The following is a 25,848-nucleotide window of genomic DNA, read 5'->3' as shown; positions in this document are numbered from 1 at the left end:
AGTAATTAATATTGTTTTGAAGATTATTGCTGTTGTAAATATCGTTTTCAACAATATAGTTTAAAAAAAATATATTACTTTTAAATTATCTTTATGTGTGTTAGTTTATATATTACTTTATTGGGATACTATTGTTTGAATAATTGTTAATAATATTTTTCAATATAGTATGTAATGTTAAGTGATTTATCATTTTTTTTTAAATATAATAGTAATTTATATTGTCATAGAGAGTTGCTAGGTTTGTAGGGGTGTAGGGTGGGAAGTAAATTTGGTATAATAAATCATTAATTAATTATCAACGTATTATTATTATTTTTTTAGTATTAATTATGTAAATTGTGTAATAATTATATTTTGTAGGTTATTTGTTAGGTGTAGGTTGCTTGTTTTTTAGGAGTATAGGGTGGGAAATTAATTAAGTATAAATAATTGATTTTTAATTTATTATTTATTAATTATTTGCGTATTGATTATGTAAATTGTGTAATATTTCTATTTTTAAAGTTGCTAGGTTAGTTAATAAATAACTATTAATTAATTAACTGATAATCGATTGATTAATCAATGGATAATAATTATTGTATTAACTAATATTTAATTAGTTATTCATTATGTCAATTGTGTTACATTTATTTATTTTAGCTATATTTTGCTAAGCTAGGTATATACATGTATGTATATATGTATATATTCACTGAAAAAACCATAGGTTTCAGGGGTGTTATAGTTAGCTGGACATTTCCCTCGTACAAAACCCTAGAAATTCCCCTGTTATAGTTAGTTCAGCTAACTATAACTCGCGCCAACGCAATGCACTGCTGATGACGTCACATATTACATCACTCATGACTTGGTCAGTGACATCACTGATGACATCACTGATGACATCTCAAATGACATCACTGATGACATCACTGACTAAGAAACTATAGCCCTGAACCACAAGTGTGACGATCGTTAAAACACTACATGCATAGTGCATACTACTTTGAAGCAGTTTATGCCCTAAAGCCTACCTCACTAAAAGACTACATGCTAACTGACTAAATGATTACAGTACTATAAGGAGACACACTGGGTGAGTGACAGGGTGTTTGCTAGAAGAGTATGAATACTAACTAGGGAATTGAAGGTGTGAAACACAACTGTGTAGGTGATTAGAGGACTGCATCAATACTGAATAGGCATTTAAAGCAGTCCATGTGCTAAGGCCTGGCTCACTGCATGACTACTTGGGTACTGACTGAATAATTAGAGTACAGCCAGGAGAGTGCCTAGGTGAATGTATTAGTGCTAGACTTTTCGCACAGGGAATGGATTAGTACTTGGTACTGAATGAGTCACTAGAGGAGTGCAAAGGCAGTCACAAGTGCTGGACTGTAAGGATACTGACTAGGAAATTGAAAGTGTGAAAGACAAGTATATAGGTGGTTAGAAGACTGCATGCATAGTGCATAGGGGTTTGAAGCAGTCCATGTGCTAAGGCCTGGCTCAGTGTATGAATACTTAGGCACTGACTGAATGATTAGAGTACTGCAAAGATAGTATCTTGGTGAATTTATAAGTGTTTGGGTTTTAGCACAGTGAATGGATTAGTAAATGGTGCTGAATGGGTCAGCAGAGGACTGCAAAGGGAGTGACAGGGTATTTCCTGAAAGTGTATGGATATTGACTAGGGAATTGAAGGTGAGAAAGACAATTGTGTAGGTGGCTAGAGGACTGCATGCATAGTGGATAACGGTTTGAAGCAGTCCATATACTAAGGCCTGGGTCACTGGATGAGTACTTGGGTACTGACTGAATGATTAGAGTACTGCAAGGAGAGTGCCTGGGTGAATTTATTAGAGTTTGGCGCAGTGAATGGATTAGTACATTATGCTCAATGGGTCACTAGAGAAGTGCAAATGGAGTGACAGGGTGTTTGGTGGAAGTGAACGGATACTGACTGGGGAATTGAAGGAGTGAAAGACAAGTGTGTAGGTGCTTAGAGGACTGCATGCATAGTGGATAGGGGTTTGAAGAAGTCCATATGCAAAGACCTGGCTCTGAGCATGAATACTTAGGCAGTGACTGAATCATTAGAGTACCGGAAAGAGAGTGTCTTGGTGAATTTATAAGTGTTTGGGTTTTGGCACAGTGAATGGATTAGTACATGCTGTTGAATGGGTCTCTAGAGGACTGCAAAGGAAGTGACAGGATATTTCCTGGATGTGTATGGATACTGACTAGGGAATTGAAGGTGTAAAAGACAAGTGTATAGTATGTTAGAACACTACATGCATACTGCATAGACATTTGAAGCAGTCTATTTGGTACTTAGAAACTGACTAAATAATCAGACTACTTCTAGGACAGTGCTTAGGTAAAACTTTTAAATTTTCAGTTCTGCCACAGTGAACAGAGTAGTACATGGTACTACACCTTAGTGTCAAACCCTGACTCAGTTTATCAATGCATAAGCAAAGCATAGCTTCTAATGCTACTAAAATTGACAACATGAGAGGTTTTAAATTAGTTATCTGTCAGCAAATACACAATGTTACCAAATGCCTCTCTCACAGTGGTTCTCAAATGCACACAGACTCACAGTGTGATTCTACACAACAACCACTATACCTAGAAGTTTACCAAAAATCATTCACTACTGTGGAAGTGGTAAGCGAACTGCACACAATCTTCATATTTCAGGACTGCAGTTTTATGTCAAAGCCTGACTCATATAATCAAAGCATAAGCAAAGACTGGCTTCTAATGCTACTAAAACTTCACAACATGACCGACTTTAAAACAGGTATATGTCAGCAAATACACGATGTTACCAAATGCTTCTCTCACAATCCTTACCCAAATGCACACAGACTCACAGTGTGATTTTAGACAACCAACACTATCCTAGGAGTTTACCAAAACTCATTCACTATTCTGGAAGAGTTAATGGTACTGCACACAATCTACATATTTAAGTACACCACATCAGTGTCCAAGCATGACTCATTTAATCAAAGCATAAGCAAAGACTGGATTCTAATCCTACTGAAACTTCACAACATGACAGGTTTTAAAACAGTTATCTGTCAGCAAATACATGATGTTACCAAATGCTTCTCACAGTGATCCCAAATACACACTAACTCACAGTGTGATTCTAGACAAGCACCACTATCCCTATGAGTTTACCAAAACTCATTCACTACAATGCAAGTGGTAAGGGAACTCCACACAATCTACATATTTCACAACTGCAATTTACTGTCAATGCCTGACTCATATAATGAAAGCATAAGCCATAACTGTCTTCTAATGCTACTAAAACTTGACAACATGACATGTTTTACAACACCTATCTGTCAGCAAATACACGATCTTACCAAACACTTCTCTCACAGTGGTTCCCAAATGCACACAGACTTACAGTGTGATTCTAGACAAACACCACTATCCCTAGGAGTTTACCAAAACTCATTCACTACAGTCGAAGTGGTAAAGGAACTGCATACAATCTACATATTTCACGACTACACTTTAATATCAATGCCTGACTAATTTAATCAACGCATAAGCAAAGACTGGCTTCTAATGCTACTAAAACTTGACAACATGACAGGTTTTAAAACAGTTATCTGTCAGTAAATACACAATGTTACCAAATGCTTCTCTCACAATCCTTACCCAAATGCACACAGACTCACAGTGTGATTTTAGACAATCAACACTATCCTAGCACTTTACCAAAACTCATTCACTACCGTGGAAGGGATAAGGGGACTGCACATAATCTACATATTTAAGTACAGCACATCAGTGTCAAGGCATGACTCATTTAATCAACATATAAGCAAAGACTGGATTCTAATGCTACTAAAACTTCACAACATGACAGATTTTAAAACAGTTATCTGTCAGCAAATACATGATGTTACCAAATGATTCTCTCACACTGATCCCAAATATACACTAACTCACAGTGTGATTCTAGACAAGCACCACTATCCCTATGAGTTTACCAAAACTCATTCACTACAGTGCAAGTTTTAAGGGAACTGCACACAATCTACATATTTCAGGACTGCACTTTTGTGTCAAATCCTGACTCATTTAATGAAAGCATAAGCCATAACTGTCTTCTAATGATACTAAAACTTGACAACCTGACTGGTTTTAAAACAGTTATCTGTCAGCAAATACACGATGTTACCAAATGCTTCTCTCACAGTGGTTCCCAAATGCACACAGACTCACTGTGTGATTCTAGACAAACAACACTATCCCTTGCACTATATCAAAACACATTTCTTCATCTAGAAGTAGTACTACATTTTAGTATAGAAACATAACATAACTCATTTCACAAATTCATAAACAATGAGTGGTTTCTAATTCTACCAAATGTAGAGAGACACTCGACAGCCAATTAGCATTCAGCGTGCGATCGGGAGGGTGCGCGCTCGGTTCGGGGAGGGTTTGCGTACAGTGTGGGTAGGGTCCGCGGATCCTACGCGGCCATAGATATCACTAACTTTTTTACCCTAATTTTCTCAGGAACTACTGAACAGATTCACACCAAATATGCAAAAGGGACGAGTCCGAACTGAGGACTGCCTCTTTGTCAAATTCGGTGTCATTCCGTTCAGCGGTTCGGGCTGTAGCTGCGACAACAGATCCTATGGGAAATTGCATGGGGAAAACGCTCTCGGCCCCCGCTTGACGAATCACCGCGAAACTTTCAGGGTAGGAGCGGAGCAGAGCTTGCCACAAGGTTGGAGAATTTCGTGAGGATTCGTCAACCGGTGCCAAAGATATTCCCAATAGAATGTTGCGGATTTCCTATGGAAAATAGGTCCTAACTATAACTATCTACTGTCGACCGCCAGTAGATAATATATATATATATATATATATATACACTGAAAAAACCATAGGTTTCAGGGGTGTTATAGTTAGCTGGACTTTTCACTTATACAAAACCATTGAAATTCCCCCGTTATAGTTAGTTCGGCTAACTATAACTCGCGCGCCCGCAATGCACTGCTGATCACGTCACATATTACATCACTCATGACATGGTCAGTGACATCACTCATGACATCACTGATGACATCTCAAATGACATCACTGATGACATCACTGATGACATCATCCAGTGAATGTGTGTTTTTCTGAAAATTAAATATGTTTTATATATGTATATCTCAAGGTCGATGGAAGAATAAATGGGTATATAAGTGTCTAAATGGATGATTTGTTTTTGAAAAATTGATTGTGTAACTGACTGATTAAGTGTATCATAGTGAATACATGGCTTAGTGAGTAATGTTTAAATATGTAAATATTTGTATCAGTCTCTCACTTTGTGTATAAGTGGCTGCATGGGTTGGTGAGTAGCTACATGGGTGTCTATATAGGTTATTAGTTGGTTTTTTGAGTATCAGTCTGAGTGTCTGCATGGTTCGGTGGGGGGTATTACGTAGTGCATAGTTGCATGAATTAGTGACTCACTGTTTGTATGTGTTGAAGACAGCATGTGTGCAGGACTGTATGGGTGGATGAGTGTGTGTATGGGTGGGTTAGTGAGTGAATGACTGTCTCAATAGTGTCTTTACGAGTAACTACATATGTTTTAAACTAGTATATGTGACTATTGGTGTATATAAGTGAGTATATGTGAGAGTGAGAGATTGAAAGAGTTCCTGTATGAATAAGTATGTGTTTCGATAAGTGATTGTTTAAAAGACTAAGTATGTGTAAGTTTCCGTAGAAGTAAGTGTGGTGGTGTGTGTATAACTGTATATGCAAGTAAATGTATGTTTGATTCTTTATTAGCATGAGTGACTATGTGTGTGAGTAACTCTATGGATGAGTGGCATTGTGTAACAGGATGTATAGGTGTATGAGTACATATGATGAGTGAGTACATGTATGAGTGACTGTATAGGACTGTTGGTGAATGAGTGGATGTGTATGTGGATCTTAGAATTACTGAAGAGGGTGTTGTAACTGATATTGGTATGTCCATTGTTTTGAAAATTTTAGTTTCTATTTTTGAATGTGTGTATCAAAGGTTATATTAGGGGTAGAGGAGGTCTGCCACTCTATCACAAGGATGATGTCATCAATGATGTCATTTGAGATGTCATCAGTGATGTCATGAGTGATGTCACTGACCATGTCATGAGTGATGTAATATGTGACGTCCCCCTGTGATTAGCATGACCTCCTCTGTAAGCCCCTAGTATATAATAGGGCAGGGGGATTAAAACTACCTCTTAAAACAGGCCACAGGGCGTTTTTGCACACGTTAACTCAGGCCCCGTCCCCTCCCTTCACCACTGTGTAAACACGCACTGTGTCTGTTTTTAGTTGGGAGATTAAGTTAATTTGAATCTTGAGGGTCCCTAGGGTCCAACTAGCCCACTAGGTACCTCCAGTAAGTGCCACAGAGCTGCGTTGCAGAGAGGTGTAAAAAGTGGCACGGCCTGGACCACCTCTCTGCAATGCAGCTCAGTGGCGCTTACTGGAAGCACTTGGTGGGCTAGTTAGCCCCCAGGGGCCCTCAGTATTGAAGGGAAATTATATCCCCAATTTAAAACGTGCCATAGTGCGTGTTTGCACACGTCACCTCAGGCCCCGTCCCCTTCCTTCACCACTGTGTAAACGTGCCCTGTGGCTGTTCTAAGTTGAGAGATTAAGTCCCCTTGAATCCTAAGGGTCCCTAGGGTCAAACTAGACCACTAGGTACCTCCAGTAAGCGCCACAGAGCTGCGTTGCAGAGAGGTGTAAAAAGGGGCTTGGCCTCAGAACACCTGTCTGCAGCGCAGCTCCCTGGCGCATACTGGAGATGCCTGTTGGGCTAGTTGGCCCTCAGGGACCCTCAGTATTGAAGAGGAATTAAGTCCCCAACTTACAACTCGGGGCGCGTTTGCAGAGTGCTGCAAGGAGGGGGCGTCGCCTCCGGCACGATGCCAATCTTTTATTTATTTTAATATTTTAAGAAGGGAGGCTGTGTGGTTCCCCTTCTTATTCTAATTTATTGGCCCTGATGACCCCATCCCCCAGGGCCTGTCTCCTAATTATATTTTTTTGACCCCAAACCCCAGGGCCAGCCACTGTTTTTTATTATTTTTAAAAAATATATATTTATAGACACACCTAGGACATGCTGGACAAACCGTACTTACCTATCACCATGACGATTTGCGTGATATTCATTAAAAGGCGACTATGCATACAATGAATCCACGTGGAATGTATTTACACCACTAGTGAAGCTCTGACATGTCTGATGCCCTACCGTGCCTAATCCCGGTAGACACCCTTGTCGTTTATTTATACAAACATGGGTAGCTATTGACGGGCACATTTAATACACATGCACACCAAGCCATTCAAAGGGGATTCGACAAAAATTCGATCAAAACTATGCAAGAAACCCCCCTCACGATTAATAAAACACACATCCACTGCCGGATGTGTAATACTTTTTATTTTACTCTCTGGAAAGGGGACGAACATCACTTGAGAGTCACAGCGCGCTCCTGGCAGAGCCCAATGCTGTGTTACACCCACCATTGCCTGCTGAGTGCCACACACCTCTGTGTTGTATTCCACTAGCTAGTGCATATGCTATGACACTCTCTAGCCCATGTGCACTGTAACACCACCCCATGAATATGTCATGCCACACTTGTCTTCGCACGGGTTATATTGCCCCATCTAACGTGCCTTCCTCGATGCCTATGTTATAACGCACAGTGCTATGCCATACATATTACAATCTGGGATCCATATCTTTGTCACAGTGCATATGCAACGTTACACTCCCCAGCACATATTTTATATTACAACTTTAGATACTAGTTAGGTTACACAAAACTGCCCTGTGCATATTACACTCCAAGGCGCATATCGCATAGCACGCGCTAGTGCCTGTGCTATCTCGCGCTCTCCAATGAATCTGTCATTGCGCACAATGTATTGCATATTATATTTCACGCCCGGTTCATCTTATATCACACTTTTTGGTGCATAGTTTATACCATACACTATATCTAGTTTTCATTTTCAATCGTACTCTCAGGACTATGTTCTATATAACACTGTGTTCACCTACCCTTTTCACGGGCATTACATTTTGCGATAGGGGGTGGAGGGTCAGGGGGTGTTTCTGCCAAGTGAGCCCGGAGTCACAGTCACAAACGTCCTCTTCTTCCTGAATAAAAGTGAGATTATGCTGCATACTTGTTCATATTTTAAGTAGTTCGCACAGACACACGTTTTAAAAACAATAAAGTTCCTAATACCCGCCTTCTCTGAACAGTTAGCTTGCTGCCCCATCCCCCTCCTCCCTATCCTCTGTTGTGTGAATCCATGGACTAGCCTCCTCCCTCCTGCCATGCATGGTCTGATGTGCTGCCACTGCCCTCAATTTAGTATGATGTACCAGTCCACTCCTCCTGCCCTCCATTGCCCAATTCTATGTCCCATCATTGACCTCCTGCTTAAACTCTGTGCCTAGCTTGCTGCCCCTATTCTCCTTCCCCCTGCCCTCCGATGTCTTTGTGCATGCCCCTGCTCCATCGTTTTTGCCCACCATGTTCCATGGACCTGCCACTCCTATCTACTCTGAGTGTTCTGTTGAGCTGCCACTCCCCTCCCACCTGCCTAGCATTGTCAGATGACTGTAACCTGTCCCTGCCACCTCCACCCTGCCTGTCCACATGCCATGCCCCTATCCTCTTCCTCCTGTCCACATGGTCCATTGTACTGCCACACCCTTCTGCCCTCCCTGGTCTGTTGTGCTGCAACTTCTCCTCCTGCCTGCCCCGTGCGGTCTGTTGTGAGGCCCCTTCCCCTGAACTTTCTTGTCTGTGCACAAGTCCTAACCCTCCCTTCTATCCTCCATCGTCCTTTGTGCATGCCCCTGCACCCTCCTTCTTGCCCATCATAGCCATTGTGCTGCCACTAACTCTCCCACTTGCCATGCATGGTCTTCTGTGCTGCCATGGCCCCTCCCACCTTCCCTGTGTGGTCAGTTAGCTGCCCCTGACCCCCTCCCACCTTCCCTCCATGGTCTGTGTGTATGCCATCACAGTCCCACTGTTGCTCTTCATGGTGTGTCTTGCTTCTAGTGCCCATCCTGCCTGACCTCCATGGCTATCTTGCTGCTCCTGCCCTGCCCCCTTGCCCCCAGCCCTCTGTTTACATGTGCAGACCCCTACTCCCTCCCTCCTGGCTTGTCTGTTCCATTGTAATGCCCCTGATCCGTCCCTCCTGCCCTTTATGGTCTGTTATGCTGCAGCTTTCTCTCCTGTCTGTCCATTATGGTCAGCTAGCTACCATTGCCTCTTGCCCCTCTGTTCTCTGTTGTCCATGTGCATGGTCCCGTCCCCTCCCTCTTGCTTTCTATGGATTGTTGTGCTGCACTCCCGTCCCGCATGCCCTGTGTGGTGTATTGTGCTGCTGCAAACCCTGATGCCTGCCCTGCAGGGTCAGTTTGGTGCACCTCTCCATGTCCCTCCTGTCCTCTGTTATCCAAGTCCATGTCCCTACCCCATTTCCTTCCATGATCCAATGTACCATACTTGCGAACATTTTGAACATGGCAAGAGGGAGATTTTGAAAAAAAACTGAGGTATTGATTTTCCCCTTTGAGTTACATTGAAAAAGAGGAGATTGTAGACAGGAGACAGATCAAATAAAGCCCATTTGAGCTTAAAAACATTGGACGTTTCCTGGCTGAATCGGGTCTGTTGGCATGTATGGTTGTACTACGATTGCCTCTTCCTTCTGCCCACAATGGTCTATTACATTGCCACAGCCTCTCTTGCAAGTCCTGTATTGTTGGTTTGTTGCCCCTGCCCCCCTTTCCACTGCCCTCCATAGTCTGTTGTGTTGCCACGGCCCTTCCTGCCTGCTCAGTGTGGTTAAATTGTTGCCTTTGCACCCTCCTACCTGCCTTCAATTTTCAGAGTCCGTGCCCCTGGCCTCTGCCTCTCAACAGTATCCTAATGATCAACTAGATTGCGAACATTCTATATTTATTACAAAAGTGTGGAACGCCTGACATCGTCTTGATGTAATCAAAACTGTAATACCTAGAGCATTTCCTTTAGAAATTACATATATGAGAGGGTCTTATTGGCATCACAATTATGGTTAGTGCTCTAAAAGACTAAAATAAGGACATATTTTCCGAGTTTTCAAATAGCGACAAAGCACTTTTAAATTATTTGTTATCTTTATGTTTTTTTATCCAGTTGACCACTTGATTAAATGTTGCACTTAGGGGAGAGGATGTGGTGTTACTTCCAGAACTGCAGACTTTGCAACTGGGGACCAGGTTGGAGTTTCTGCTTCAGCTCGACATTCTGTGATTCAGGTCAAATCACTTAGTCTCCCCATGTCTACAACCAAAATGAATTTGTTCTTGTGTGATGTAACCAATGCTCATGTAAAGCACTCCAATACCTGACAAGTCTGCACTATATAACACTGCAAAAACACAAAATAATAAGTGTTTTGCACACTTCTGTCATTGGGCTATATTTGGGCTACATCTGGGTGATTGTGGGCTACATTTGGGCTCTTTTGTCTCCTGTGGCCATTTTGGGAGATTTATTTGTTATGAAGTTTCCTAATTTCCTCATGTACTGCAGTCTCCTCAGTAGGAAATGCTTTCAGTTTGTAGCACTCTAGTTGCTCATTAGATCACTGTAGTAAAACTACTGTTCACCATGGAAGTCTGCTCCTGGTATTAAAATTGCACGTTTCAGTCTGCATGTCAGAATTTTTTAATGAAATAGAAGAGGATTTGAGAAGTCACTCAAAATGTGCCCTCATTTTCTTTCTTCAGCATTAATCATAATTTCTATGGCAAAATGAACCCCCTCATTGTGTTCCTTTTTAAATTAAATGTTTTAAGTGTTACCAGTTTATTCCAATCAAGATGGCTTCAGGTGTGTCATACTTTTGTCATAATGAAGACAGTAAGCGCTCTAGTTGTTTTTAAGAACACTCTGGGACATTCTGTCATTGGGCTATACTTGGGCTACATCTGGGTGATATTTGGGCTCTTTTGTCTCTGGTGGCCATCTTTGGAGACTTATTTGTTATGAAGTTTCCTAATTTCCTCATTTACTGCAGTCTCCTCAGTAGGAAATACTTTCAGTTTTTTACTTTGATTCCATCAAGAAGGCATTCAGATGTGTCACACATTTGCCATAAATTCAGAATGTTAGCACTCTTTTTGCTCATTAGATCACTGTAGTAAAGCTACTGCTCTCCAGGGAAAACTGCTACTGGTATTGAAAGTGCATGTTTCAGTCTGCATGTCAGAATTTGTTAATGAAATAGAAGAGGATTTGAGAAGTCACTCAAAATGTGCCCTAATTTTTCTTTCTGCAGCACTAATCATACTTTTTATGGAAAAATGAACCCCCTCATTTTGTTCCTTTTTAAATTAAATGTTTTAAGAGTTACCACTTTAATCCAAGCAAGATGGCTTCAGGTGTGCCATACGTATATCATAAGTAGGACTGTTAGCGCTCTGGGAAGCTGCAGTAGAACACAAAGGAATCAACTGACAGTCTCTGCCCTTGTTGGATGTACATGTTTTACTGAGAATGTCAGAGTTCATTCTCACATGACTGAGAAAGATAATGTGAATTTACAGAAAATATGCTCTCAGTTTAGCTTATAGATCACCTTCCAAACCTCTGTGGGAAAAGCATGAGAAAATATTTTTCTCTCAATCATGATATCCCAGCAGAAGGCTTTTTCACATGGTGAAATCACCTTAGAACATACCACAATTCCTAAAATGAGTATGGTACCATCAACAAATGATTTATAATGTAACTAAAGTCTTAAAACCTTCTATTAACTGCAATGCTTTTTAATGAGGTGCTATCATGTATATTGGTCCCAAGATGGCTGCCAACACTTCTTGGATGAAGTGCTGACGGCCAATCAGATCTCAGGATGAGATGTGTGGTTAGGCTCCGCCCACATATATATATGATTTTACTTTTGATTTCCTCAGGAACTACTGAACAGATTGACACCAGACCTGCAAAAGGCACTTCCCTGACCTGAGGACTACCTCTCTGCCAAATATCAAGTAATTCTGTTCAGCCGTTCGGGCTGTACCTTGGACTAAAGGTCCCTATGGAAAAATGCATGGGGAAAACGTGTTTTGGGACCCCCCTTTTTTCTCGGCCCCCGCTTGACAAATCACCCCGAGACTTTCAGGGTAGGAGCGGAGCGGAGCAGAGCGGAGCGCCCCACCTATTTTTAAAATTTTGCGAGGATTCGTCAACCGGCGCCAAAGTTATTCCAAATAGAATGTTGCCGATTTCCTATGGAAACACGGTCCTAACTATAACTATCTACTGGCGACCGCCAGTAGATAATATATATATATAAAAGGCAGGCTGCATCATATAGCCTGCTGGCAGAACGCTGTCGTGAGCCTTCCTAATGCTTCAGGGCCATTGGAATACAAAATTACGACACGGCAGCCCCGCCGTGGGGAGGTGCTCCATCACCAGCTGGCAGTCAAATTTCAAAACCAGCTGGGAGAGGCTGCTGCTTCGAACTTTCTGAGCGGATCGGCACAGCGTCAAAAATGCAAAATTAGCCTGCCGGATTGATCCACGTCCTACTACAGGAAACAATGGAACTTAAAACACGAACGCACAACTTAATTTACTAAAATGAAACACTGAATCTCGCATTAGAGGACTCTATGTCCCATCAGGCAGCAAAAAGGTGTGCACCTTGCACACGCCCACTGGGGGCTGGACTTACCTTCAATAAAAAACGGAAATGAAAACGAGTAATGCGAGCCTAAGTTGTGAGGTTTGTGGCCCTTGATGAAGAGGTTTTTCCTTGAAACGCGTCGGCCAGATGATCAATGTAAAGTGGAGAGAAAAGGCAGGCTGCATCATATAGCCTGCTGGCAGAACGCTGTCATGAGCCTTCCTAATGCTTCAGGGCCATTGGAATACAAAATTACGACACGGCAGCCCCGCCGTGGGGAGGTGCTCCATCACCAGCTGGCAGTCAAATTTCAAAACCAGCTGGGAGAGGCTGCTGCTTCGAACTTTCTGAGCGGATCGGCACAGCGTCAAAAATGCAAAATTAGCCTGCCGGATTGATCCACGTCCTACTACAGGAAACAATGGAACTTAAAACACGAACGCACAACTTAATTTACTAAAATGAAACACTGAATCTCGCATTAGAGGACTCTATGTCCCATCAGGCAGCAAAAAGGTGTGCACCTTGCACACGCCCACTGGGGGCTGGACTTACCTTCAATAAAAAACGGAAATGAAAACGAGTAATCCGAGCCTAAGTTGTGAGGTTTGTGGCCCTTGATGAAGAGGTTTTTCCTTGAAACGCGTCGGCCAGATGATCAATGTAAAGTGGAGAGAAAAGGCAGGCTGCATCATATAGCCTGCTGGCAGAACGCTGTCGTGAGCCTTCCTAATGCTTCAGGGCCATTGGAATACAAAATTACGACACGGCAGCCCCGCCGTGGGGAGGTGCTCCATCACCAGCTGGCAGTCAAATTTCAAAACCAGCTGGGAGAGGCTGCTGCTTCGAACTTTCTGAGCGGATCGGCACAGCGTCAAAAATGCAAAATTAGCCTGCCGGATTGATCCACGTCCTACTACAGGAAACAATGGAACTTAAAACACGAACGCACAACTTAATTTACTAAAATGAAACACTGAATCTCGCATTAGAGGACTCTATGTCCCATCAGGCAGCAAAAAGGTGTGCACCTTGCACACGCCCACTGGGGGCTGGACTTACCTTCAATAAAAAACGGAAATGAAAACGAGTAATGCGAGCCTAAGTTGTGAGGTTTGTGGCCCTTGATGAAGAGGTTTTTCCTTGAAACGCGTCGGCCAGATGATCAATGTAAAGTGGAGAGAAAAGGCAGGCTGCATCATATAGCCTGCTGGCAGAACGCTGTCGTGAGCCTTCCTAATGCTTCAGGGCCATTGGAATACAAAATTACGACACGGCAGCCCCGCCGTGGGGAGGTGCTCCATCACCAGCTGGCAGTCAAATTTCAAAACCAGCTGGGAGAGGCTGCTGCTTCGAACTTTCTGAGCGGATCGGCACAGCGTCAAAAATGCAAAATTAGCCTGCCGGATTGATCCACGTCCTACTACAGGAAACAATGGAACTTAAAACACGAACGCACAACTTAATTTACTAAAATGAAACACTGAATCTCGCATTAGAGGACTCTATGTCCCATCAGGCAGCAAAAAGGTGTGCACCTTGCACACGCCCACTGGGGGCTGGACTTACCTTCAATAAAAAACGGAAATGAAAACGAGTAATGCGAGCCTAAGTTGTGAGGTTTGTGGCCCTTGATGAAGAGGTTTTTCCTTGAAACGCGTCGGCCAGATGATCAATGTAAAGTGGAGAGAAAAGGCAGGCTGCATCATATAGCCTGCTGGCAGAACGCTGTCGTGAGCCTTCCTAATGCTTCAGGGCCATTGGAATACAAAATTACGACACGGCAGCCCCGCCGTGGGGAGGTGCTCCATCACCAGCTGGCAGTCAAATTTCAAAACCAGCTGGGAGAGGCTGCTGCTTCGAACTTTCTGAGCGGATCGGCACAGCGTCAAAAATGCAAAATTAGCCTGCCGGATTGATCCACGTCCTACTACAGGAAACAGTGGAACTTAAAACACGAACGCACAACTTAATTTACTAAAATGAAACACTGAATCTCGCATTAGAGGACTCTATGTCCCATCAGGCAGCAAAAAGGTGTGCACCTTGCACACGCCCACTGGGGGCTGGACTTACCTTCAATAAAAAACGGAAATGAAAACGAGTAATGCGAGCCTAAGTTGTGAGGTTTGTGGCCCTTGATGAAGAGGTTTTTCCTTGAAACGCGTCGGCCAGATGATCAATGTAAAGTGGAGAGAAAAGGCAGGCTGCATCATATAGCCTGCTGGCAGAACGCTGTCGTGAGCCTTCCTAATGCTTCAGGGCCATTGGAATACAAAATTACGACACGGCAGCCCCGCCGTGGGGAGGTGCTCCATCACCAGCTGGCAGTCAAATTTCAAAACCAGCTGGGAGAGGCTGCTGCTTCGAACTTTCTGAGCGGATCGGCACAGCGTCAAAAATGCAAAATTAGCCTGCCGGATTGATCCACGTCCTACTACAGGAAACAATGGAACTTAAAACACGAACGCACAACTTAATTTACTAAAATGAAACACTGAATCTCGCATTAGAGGACTCTATGTCCCATCAGGCAGCAAAAAGGTGTGCACCTTGCACACGCCCACTGGGGGCTGGACTTACCTTCAATAAAAAACGGAAATGAAAACGAGTAATGCGAGCCTAAGTTGTGAGGTTTGTGGCCCTTGATGAAGAGGTTTTTCCTTGAAACGCGTCGGCCAGATGATCAATGTAAAGTGGAGAGAAAAGGCAGGCTGCATCATATAGCCTGCTGGCAGAACGCTGTTGTGAGCCTTCCTAATGCTTCAGGGCCATTGGAATACAAAATTACGACACGGCAGCCCCGCCGTGGGGAGGTGCTCCATCACCAGCTGGCAGTCAAATTTCAAAACCAGCTGGGAGAGGCTGCTGCTTCGAACTTTCTGAGCGGATCGGCACAGCGTCAAAAATGCAAAATCAGCCTGCCGGATTGATCCACGTCCTACTACAGGAAACAATGGAACTTAAAACACGAACGCACAACTTAATTTACTAAAATGAAACACTGAATCTCGCATTAGAGGACTCTATGTCCCATCAGGCAGCAAAAAGGTGTGCACCTTGCACACGCCCACTGGGGGCTGGACTTACCTTCAATAAAAAACGGAAATGAAAACGAGTAATGCGAGCCTAAGTTGTGAGGTTTGTGGCCCTTGATGAAGAGGTTTTTCCTTGAAACGCGTCGGCCAGATGATCAATGTAAAGTGGAGAGAAAAGGCAGGCTGCATCATATAGCCTGCTGGCAGAACGCTGTCGTGAGCCTTCCTAATGCTTCAGGGCCATTGGAATACAAAATTACGACACGGCAGCCCCGCCGTGGGGAGGTGCTCCATCACCAGCTGGCAGTCAAATTTCAAAACCAGCTGGGAGAGGCTGCTGCTTCGAACTTTCTGAGCGGATCGGCACAGCGTCAAAAATGCAAAATTAGCCTGCTGGATTGATCCACGTCCTACTACAGGAAACAATGGAACTTAAAACACGAACGCACAACTTAATTTACTAAAATGAAACACTGAATCTCGCATTAGAGGACTCTATGTCCCATCAGGCAGCAAAAAGGTGTGCACCTTGCACACGCCCACTGGGGGCTGGACTTACCTTCAATAAAAAACGGAAATGAAAACGAGTAATGCGAGCCTAAGTTGTGAGGTTTGTGGCCCTTGATGAAGAGGTTTTTCCTTGAAACGCGTCGGCCAGATGATCAATGTAAAGTGGAGAGAAAAGGCAGGCTGCATCATATAGCCTGCTGGCAGAACGCTGTCGTGAGCCTTCCTAATGCTTCAGGGCCATTGGAATACAAAATTACGACACGGCAGCCCCGCCGTGGGGAGGTGCTCCATCACCAGCTGGCAGTCAAATTTCAAAACCAGCTGGGAGAGGCTGCTGCTTCGAACTTTCTGAGCGGATCGGCACAGCGTCAAAAATGCAAAATTAGCCTGCCAGATTGATCCACGTCCTACTACAGGAAACAATGGAACTTAAAACACGAACGCACAACTTAATTTACTAAAATGAAACACTGAATCTCGCATTAGAGGACTCTATGTCCCATCAGGCAGCAAAAAGGTGTGCACCTTGCACACGCCCACTGTGGGCTGGACTTACCTTCAATAAAAAACGGAAATGAAAACGAGTAATGCGAGCCTAAGTTGTGAGGTTTGTGGCCCTTGATGAAGAGGTTTTTCCTTGAAACGCATCGGCCAGATGATCAATGTAAAGTGGAGAGAAAAGGCAGGCTGCATCATATAGCCTGCTGGCAGAACGCTGTCGTGAGCCTTCCTAATGCTTCAGGGCCATTGGAATACAAAATTACGACACGGCAGCCCCGCCGTGGGGAGGTGCTCCATCACCAGCTGGCAGTCAAATTTCAAAACCAGCTGGGAGAGGCTGCTGCTTCGAACTTTCTGAGCGGATCGGCACAGCGTCAAAAATGCAAAATTAGCCTGCCGGATTGATCCACGTCCTACTACAGGAAACAATGGAACTTAAAACACGAACGCACAACTTAATTTACTAAAATGAAACACTGAATCTCGCATTAGAGGACTCTATGTCCCATCAGGCAGCAAAAAGGTGTGCACCTTGCACACGCCCACTGGGGGCTGGACTTACCTTCAATAAAAAACGGAAATGAAAACGAGTAATGCGAGCCTAAGTTGTGAGGTTTGTGGCCCTTGATGAAGAGGTTTTTCCTTGAAACGCGTCGGCCAGATGATCAATGTAAAGTGGAGAGAAAAGGCAGGCTGCATCATATAGCCTGCTGGCAGAACGCTGTCGTGAGCCTTCCTAATGCTTCAGGGCCATTGGAATACAAAATTACGACACGGCAGCCCCGCCGTGGGGAGGTGCTCCATCACCAGCTGGCAGTCAAATTTCAAAACCAGCTGGGAGAGGCTGCTGCTTCGAACTTTCTGAGCGGATCGGCACAGCGTCAAAAATGCAAAATTAGCCTGCCGGATTGATCCACGTCCTACTACAGGAAACAATGGAACTTAAAACACGAACGCACAACTTAATTTACTAAAATGAAACACTGAATCTCGCATTAGAGGACTCTATGTCCCATCAGGCAGCAAAAAGGTGTGCACCTTGCACACGCCCACTGGGGGCTGGACTTACCTTCAATAAAAAACGGAAATGAAAACGAGTAATGCGAGCCTAAGTTGTGAGGTTTGTGGCCCTTGATGAAGAGGTTTTTCCTTGAAACGCGTCGGCCAGATGATCAATGTAAAGTGGAGAGAAAAGGCAGGCTGCATCATATAACCTGCTGGCAGAACGCTGTCGTGAGCCTTCCTAATGCTTCAGGGCCATTGGAATACAAAATTACGACACGGCAGCCCCGCCGTGGGGAGGTGCTCCATCACCAGCTGGCAGTCAAATTTCAAAACCAGCTGGGAGAGGCTGCTGCTTCGAACTTTCTGAGCGGATCGGCACAGCGTCAAAAATGCAAAATTAGCCTGCCGGATTGATCCACGTCCTACTACAGGAAACAGTGGAACTTAAAACACGAACGCACAACTTAATTTACTAAAATGAAACACTGAATCTCGCATTAGAGGACTCTATGTCCCATCAGGCAGCAAAAAGGTGTGCACCTTGCCCACGCCCACTGGGGGCTGGACTTACCTTCAATAAAAAACGGAAATGAAAACGAGTAATGCGAGCCTAAGTTGTGAGGTTTGTGGCCCTTGATGAAGAGGTTTTTCCTTGAAACGCGTCGGCCAGATGATCAATGTAAAGTGGAGAGAAAAGGCAGGCTGCATCATATAGCCTGCTGGCAGAACGCTGTCGTGAGCCTTCCTAATGCTTCAGGGCCATTGGAATACAAAATTTCGACACGGCAGCCCCGCCGTGGGGAGGTGCTCCATCACCAGCTGGCAGTCAAATTTCAAAACCAGCTGGGAGAGGCTGCTGCTTCGAACTTTCTGAGCGGATCGGCACAGCGTCAAAAATGCAAAATTAGCCTGCCGGATTGATCCACGTCCTACTACAGGAAACAATGGAACTTAAAACACGAACGCACAACTTAATTTACTAAAATGAAACACTGAATCTCGCATTAGAGGACTCTATGTCCCATCAGGCAGCAAAAAGGTGTGCACCTTGCACACGCCCACTGGGGGCTGGACTTACCTTCAATAAAAAACGGAAATGAAAACGAGTAATGCGAGCCTAAGTTGTGAGGTTTGTGGCCCTTGATGAAGAGGTTTTTCCTTGAAACGCGTCGGCCAGATGATCAATGTAAAGTGGAGAGACGGAACTACGCGCACGGTACGCGCACAGTGAAAAACCTTAAAAATAAATAAATAAATAAATAAATAAATAAATACATAACTTAGCATTTAAAAAACCGTACAAATTCACTGAAAAAACCATAGGTTTCACACACGTTATAGTTAGGAATTAGCATTTAAAACACCTTGCAAATTCACTTAAAAAACCATAGGTTTCACACATGTTATAGTTAGCTGGGCATTTCACTCGTGAAAAACCAATGAAATTCCCCCGTTATAGTTAGTGCAGGCAACTATAACTCATGCGACCGCAATCCTCTGCTGATGACGTCAGATATTACATCACTGATGACATATGTGTTTTTCTGAAAAAAAAATATTTGTAATATATGTATAGCTAAAAATTAATGGAAGAAGACATGGGTAAATAAGTGTCTAAATACAGTATTAGCATCAACAGAGGATTGCGGTCGCGTGAGTTATAGTTGCCTGCACTAACTATAACGGGGGAATTTCATTGGTTTTTCACGAGTGAAATGCCCAGCTAACTATAACATGTGTGAAACCTATGGTTTTTTAAGTGAATATATATATATATATTTTTTTTTTTTGAGGATTTATCCTGTTATAACAATGTATTTACACAATGAGTTTGGCTTTTAGCTTCTCCTAAACAGAAAATAATATGTTTCCTAACAATGTAATACAATGAAAAACTTATTTCTTTTCTGATATTTATATATATCTTTATGGTTTTTATAAACCTTAATGCAATACGATATAGATGTTTTTCATAATACTCACGAAGTCGTTTTTCTTGGTCTATTATCATGTGATCAGGAGTGGGTGTACACCTTGCAGCGCTTTAAAAACATTCAGTGTGACCTTATTCCGCATGTGAACAAGGGCTCTCGAGCCCAAAACGCGTCATTTTTGCTGAGAGAAAATGGTCGAATAAAACACCTTGCCTGAAGATTTGCGTGGTCCGTCTCTCCTTCTTCGCTTCGCCATTTGGAGGTAGTGGGAGCTCTAACGTACTCAATATATATATATATATATATATATATATATATATATATATATATATATATATATATATATATATATATATATATATATATATATATATAATATATATATATATATATATTCATATATATGTGTCTTTTTTTAAGTTTATCTGTTATATTTGTTGAAATGTTGAAATATATATTAAATCTATATTAAATCTATTCTATTTTAATTATATTCAGGTTACTATTTAATATTTAATATATATTTTAAAAGCAACATTTAATACAGCGATATTAAGGACAACAATATTGTTTTTTCTATATTTTTGTACTTACCATTATAAGTATAGGATGGCGATATTTTTGACATCGATATTTTAGTAACGATATTTTGGTATGGGGATATTTTCATAGGTGATATTTTGTCAGTGAACCACTTTCAACATGGCTGCATAGTGTTAACCCAGGAATACTCGTAATCAGTGTGTAACTACTGAGGCACGCCCGCTCTTCCTCCCATTTTGCCTTCAGAGTTTCCCAAATAGGGGAAGATCAATTGTCTCCTTTTTGTTTACAATGGAAGCAGGCGCTTGCAAATTACGAAATAAAACATCTTCAAATGTATTGGGCCTCACTTCATGTGTTTTCTTGTTGAGAGAAAGAAATGGGCTACCCCATGCCCATCTGCGAGGCCGCCCCGAAGGGCCAGGAGCTCCGGTAACTGGGGAACGCCTTGTGCTTCTTGGAGATATTAATTGAGGAGCTAGGCTCACTCGCACCTCCCAGCCTACAAAGGATCGCCACGGAGCAAATAAGGTTGGTGCGTGGAAGGGATTCTGGCAGCAGCACAGGCTGTCAAGATCGTGCAGCTTGAAGATGTCTTTAATTTTCGAATATTCACTTGAGAGCAGCGGCGAAATCATACTCACCTGACTGTTTGTGAAAGCAATTCCACTGGAACATTGTGCTTGTGTAACGTGAAAAAAACGTTACCACCAAGGATTAGAACTTTGTGATTTTCACCGTGTATTACAAACTTGCACAAAGCACTATGGGATTAGTAGTCGGACAATTACAGTCACGTGCTGCACCATTTGAAAAGCATGCTCAAGCGCACCTGGGCGCTTGTATTTCCAGTCCGTGAACAAGGCATCACGCCGAAACGTTGGGCCAATGGAAGCAGGCGCTTGCAAATTACGAAATAAAACATCTTCAAATGTATTGGGCCTCACTTCATGTGTTTTCTTGTTGAGAGAAAGAAATGGGCTGCCCCATGCCCAACAGCGAGGCCGCCCCGAAGGGCCAGGAGCTCCGGTAACTGGGGAACGCCTTGTGCTTCTTGGAGATATATATATATATATATATATATATATATATATTCACTGAAAAAACCATAGGTTTCACACATGTTATAGTTAGTGGAAATTTTACTGATAAAAAACCAATGAAATTGCCCCGTTATAGTTAGCGCAGGCAACTATAACTCACGCGACCACAATCCTCTGCTGATGCTAATACTGTATTTAGACACTTATTTGCCCATGTCTTCTTCCATACATTTTTAGCTATACATATATTACAAATATTTTTTTTTCATAAAGACACATATGTCATCAGCAGAGGATTGCGGTCGCGTGAGTTATAGTTGCCTGCGCTAACTATAACGGGGCAATTTCATTGGTTTTTTATCAGTAAAATTTCCACTAACTATAACATGTGTGAAACCTATGTTTTTTTCAGTGAATTTGCAAGGTTTTTTAAATGCTAATTCCTAACTATAACGTGTGTGAAACCTATGGTTTTTTCAGTGAATTAGTACGGTTTTTTAAATGCTAAGTTTTTTTCCCTTATAATAAGCCCTGTACAGGGGGTGGGGTAAGTGTGGATAGTGTTTTTTTCCATTGTAATAAGCCCAGCACATTTGGTGGCCTTCGGCCACCAAAAGCACAGGGGGTGGGGTAAGTGTGGATAGTGTTTTTTTTATTTTTATTTTTTTACCGTACGCTTACCGTAAGCGTACGGTAAGCGTACCCCGCGAAATTGCCGAAAAAAAAATAAAACCGTTTTTGCACTTGGGGGATGTTTGGGGACTCCCTCAACATGACTATGTGGGAGGGAGTTGTCAAAACAGCCCCTTTACATGTTTTTGGGCTTCCGATTTTAAAAATCTCTCTCAGTGCGAGAGACAAAATGGCGGCCGCCGCTTCCTGGTTTCGGCCGATTCGAATGTTTACTAAGATCTAAGAGCCAATCAGAATCGCGCTCGCGCACGCCACCGTACGCTTACGGTAAGCGTACGGTAAGCGTACCGTAAGCTGGCTCAGATATATATATTGATTTAAAGGCTATTTTCTCAGAATCTACTGAACAGATTTACACCAAACCTACAAAAGGCACTTCCTTGACCTAGGGACTACCTCTCTGCCAAATTTTGAGTAATTCTGTTCAGCCATTCGGGCTGTAGCTCGTTCTAAAGGTCCTATGGAAAAATGCATGGGAAAAACGCGTTTTGGGACCCCCCTTTTATCTCAGCCCCCGCTTGACGAATCCCCCCGAGACTTTCAGGGTAGGAGCGGAGTGTAGCGCCCCACCTATTTTGAGAAATTCGCGAGGATTCGTCGACCGGCGCCAAAGTTATTCAAAATAGAATGTTGAGGTTTTCCTATGGAAACGTGGTCCTAACTATAACTACCTACTGGCTATCGCCAGTAGGTAATATATATATATATATATATATATATCCACCTTCTTGAATTTCGCTAAGAAGACCCAAGCCACTTGCAGTGTCGGGCCACGGCGGGAAAGCGACTCCCAATTTATCCACCAACAATCGTTACGGCGTTTTCACAAAAACGATGCCATGGCCACAGAGTTTCATTTCAGCGTGCTTTTATTCCAACGGTCTTTGTCACTCTACGCGTTTCGGAGAACACCTCCTTGTTCACGAGTAAGAGCGTTAGTAAGACAACTTCATTTAAATTAATCATGTGACACCACAGTGATAGAAAGTGAAAACAGACTCTCCATATACATGGGTTTTTGAGCTAGGAAAACAGACTTTTTAAAAAATACGTGAATATGTGCAGTAATTGCAAATAAAGATTCAAAATAACCTGTTAGGGCACTATAATTACTCAGAAATTTTAAGCAACAGTGTAAGAGTAAGTGTAAGTCTGACAATAGCCCAATATTATCAAGGGCATACACATTTAAACATTTGCCACAACAGTTCTCCGTATATAGCATTTTCATATATTGATACTTGGAAGACTTAATGTAAAGTATTATTTACGCCAAGATAGTCAAAGCGTACATATTATAAACATATCCTGTTTAGCACATTAGTACTGCCCGAGTGGGTGACCAAGTCATCTTTGAGGGTCTTTGACAACAATTTTATCAAGCAAAATCTCAGATTGATTTATACTAAATAATGCCCCAGTGGGCATACCAGTCAGGACAATCTTGTATTTCATGCTGAGAAATTTTTTTAAAGAAACCATGACTTCTTGCTAAAGATTTTTTCTTATCTTCCTTAATCATGTCCGCACTATCTGCACTTGATAAAAAGTCGATTCAGTCGTGTCCCACTCTCTTAAACCACATTAGAGACCTGTGAAACATAATCAAATAAGGTGCAATTAAACAGAGGAAAAATATTTTGTTGTTTACATAGCTAATTTATACATTAAAAGAAATGAGCATTAAAAACCAATTAAAAAAGTTGGTCTCCTTTTAGTCAAAGTTTCATGTTGTTCAGAATTGCCATAAGGTATATAAAGTTCAGACGATTAACCCAAATGTACTGATAACCCTTCATGCCCATTATGTCCTGCTGGTTGCAAAGTATGATATTTAATAATCATTCTAGACTCAAGTCGTCTCAATTCTTGAATTCTATCACCCCCTCTCTCTCTCACGGGGATATTATCTAGAACACAGAAAGACAGTTTAGAATTATTTTGATTATGGCAGGCTGTGAAATGTCTGGCAATGGGGTATTGCTTGTCATTATTTTTAATGGCCCTCAGGTGTTCCAATACACGTTTTTTGGCCTTATGGATGGTACTCCCTATGTAGTATTTGTCACAGGGACATCTGAGGGCATAGACAGCGTATTCAGTGTTACATGTATAGTGTCTCAAAATTTTGAAGGGTTTCATTTCATGTGACAATTGTACTTCTTTACAGTTAGTACTGTATTTGCAGGCTTTACATTTTCCACAGGTGTAAAACCCCTGTATTGTGCTTGTTTTGGTATTTGAAGTTAATAAAGTTCTGCAAACAGTATCTTTTAGGGACTTGGATTTGCGGTAGGTGATCTGGGGGTATTCTTCTATACATTTAACCAAATCTTTGTCGAGTTTCAAAATTTCCCAGTATTTCTTGAGTGCATTTTTTACCTCAAAGGATCTGGTGTGAAAAGTCGTAATAAAACGAACATTAGATACTTTTTCACTGGTTTGTGTTACTGGTTCAGGATGGTTATTAAATAACTCATTTCTTTGTCTTTTATCTACTTCTTTACATGCCTCATCAATGCATGTCTTATTGTAGCCTCTCATCTTAAAACGTTCACACATTGTCAATTTTTCTTTTTCATACTCCTTAGTTGTACTGCAATTTCGTTTGGCCCTTAGAAGCTCTCCAAGAGGAATGCTGTTAATTAGGCTTCTTGGATGACAACGGTCGGCGTGTAACAAACTATTTCCTGCAGTAACTTTTCTAAAGAGTACCGTGGAAAGTTTGTTACTCTCGATCTTGACCTTAAGATCCAAGAAGTCAATACTTTCAGCATGGATATGGCTAGTGAAAGTAAGATTAAAAGTATTCACATTAAGTAACTCAACAAACAGGTTGGCTTCTTCAATGCTACCTTCCCAGATGCAAAAAATGTCATCTATGTATCTCATCCAGCTTTTTACATTGTTGTTAAACTGGTCCAGGTTGCTGACTACTTGCTCCTCCCACCAGCCCAGGTAGAGACCTGCAAAGCTGGGGGCGAAGCAAGTACCCATCGCAGTCCCGAGGGTTTGGCGATAGATTTGGCCATCAAAGAGAAAGAAATTTTGTGTCAGACATGTCAAGATCATGTCTAATATAATTTCCGTGTGGAACAATAGTGACAGTGATCTATGTCTTAAAAAATACCTGCATGCTTGGATGCCAAGATCATGGGGAATACTGGTGTACAGACTGTTGACGTCCAAGCTCATAAGTAACCAGCCTGGCTGCCAGTTGACTGTCTCGAGCTTCTGTAAGAAATGTCCTGAGTCTTTGAGATAAGATGGAAGAGATTGTACCAGTGGTTGTAAATAATGGTCAACGTACCTAGAAGTGTTCTCCAAACAACTACCTCTGGAGGATACGATGGGTCTTCCAGGGGGGTTTGTTTGATCCTTATGCAGTTAGGCTATGTATGTTTCACAGGTCTCTAATGTGGTTTAAGAGAGTGGGACACGACTGAATCGACTTTTTATCAAGTGCAGATAGTGCGGACATGATTAAGGAAGATAAGAAAAAATCTTTAGCAAGAAGTCATGGTTTCTTTACATTTTTTTCTCAGCATGAAATACAAGATTGTCCTGACTGGTATGCCCACTGGGGCGTTATTTAGTATAAATCAATCTGAGATTTTGCTTGATAAAATTGTTGTCAAAGACCCTCAAAGATGACTTGGTCGCCCACTCGGGCAGTACTAATGTGCTAAACAGGATATGTTTATAATATGTACGTTTTGACTATCTTGGCGTACATACTTTACATTAAGTCTTCCAAGTATCAATATATGAAAATGCTATATACGGAGAACTGTTGTGGCAAATGTTTAAATGTGTATGCCC

General features: G+C 42.3%; 1 protein-coding gene across 1 annotated transcript in view; it reads right to left on the bottom strand.

The window, feature by feature from the left end:
- Nucleotides 1-25,848, bottom strand: part of LOC146798064 (uncharacterized) — a 34,577-nt gene that overhangs the window by 5,042 nt on the left and 3,687 nt on the right. Inside the window, exon 2 of the mRNA XM_085627693.1 lies at nucleotides 24,534-25,336. Coding sequence (XP_085483819.1) covers nucleotides 24,534-25,336 — 803 coding nt within the window. The remainder of the gene's footprint in view (nucleotides 1-24,533; nucleotides 25,337-25,848) is intronic.

This window comes from Triturus cristatus, chromosome 9 (assembly GCF_964204655.1).
Source record: "Triturus cristatus chromosome 9, aTriCri1.1, whole genome shotgun sequence".
Classification (NCBI taxonomy): domain Eukaryota; kingdom Metazoa; phylum Chordata; class Amphibia; order Caudata; family Salamandridae; genus Triturus; species Triturus cristatus.
Note: the sequence above shows the minus strand (reverse complement) of the source record. Positions and strands in the feature narration are given on the sequence as shown.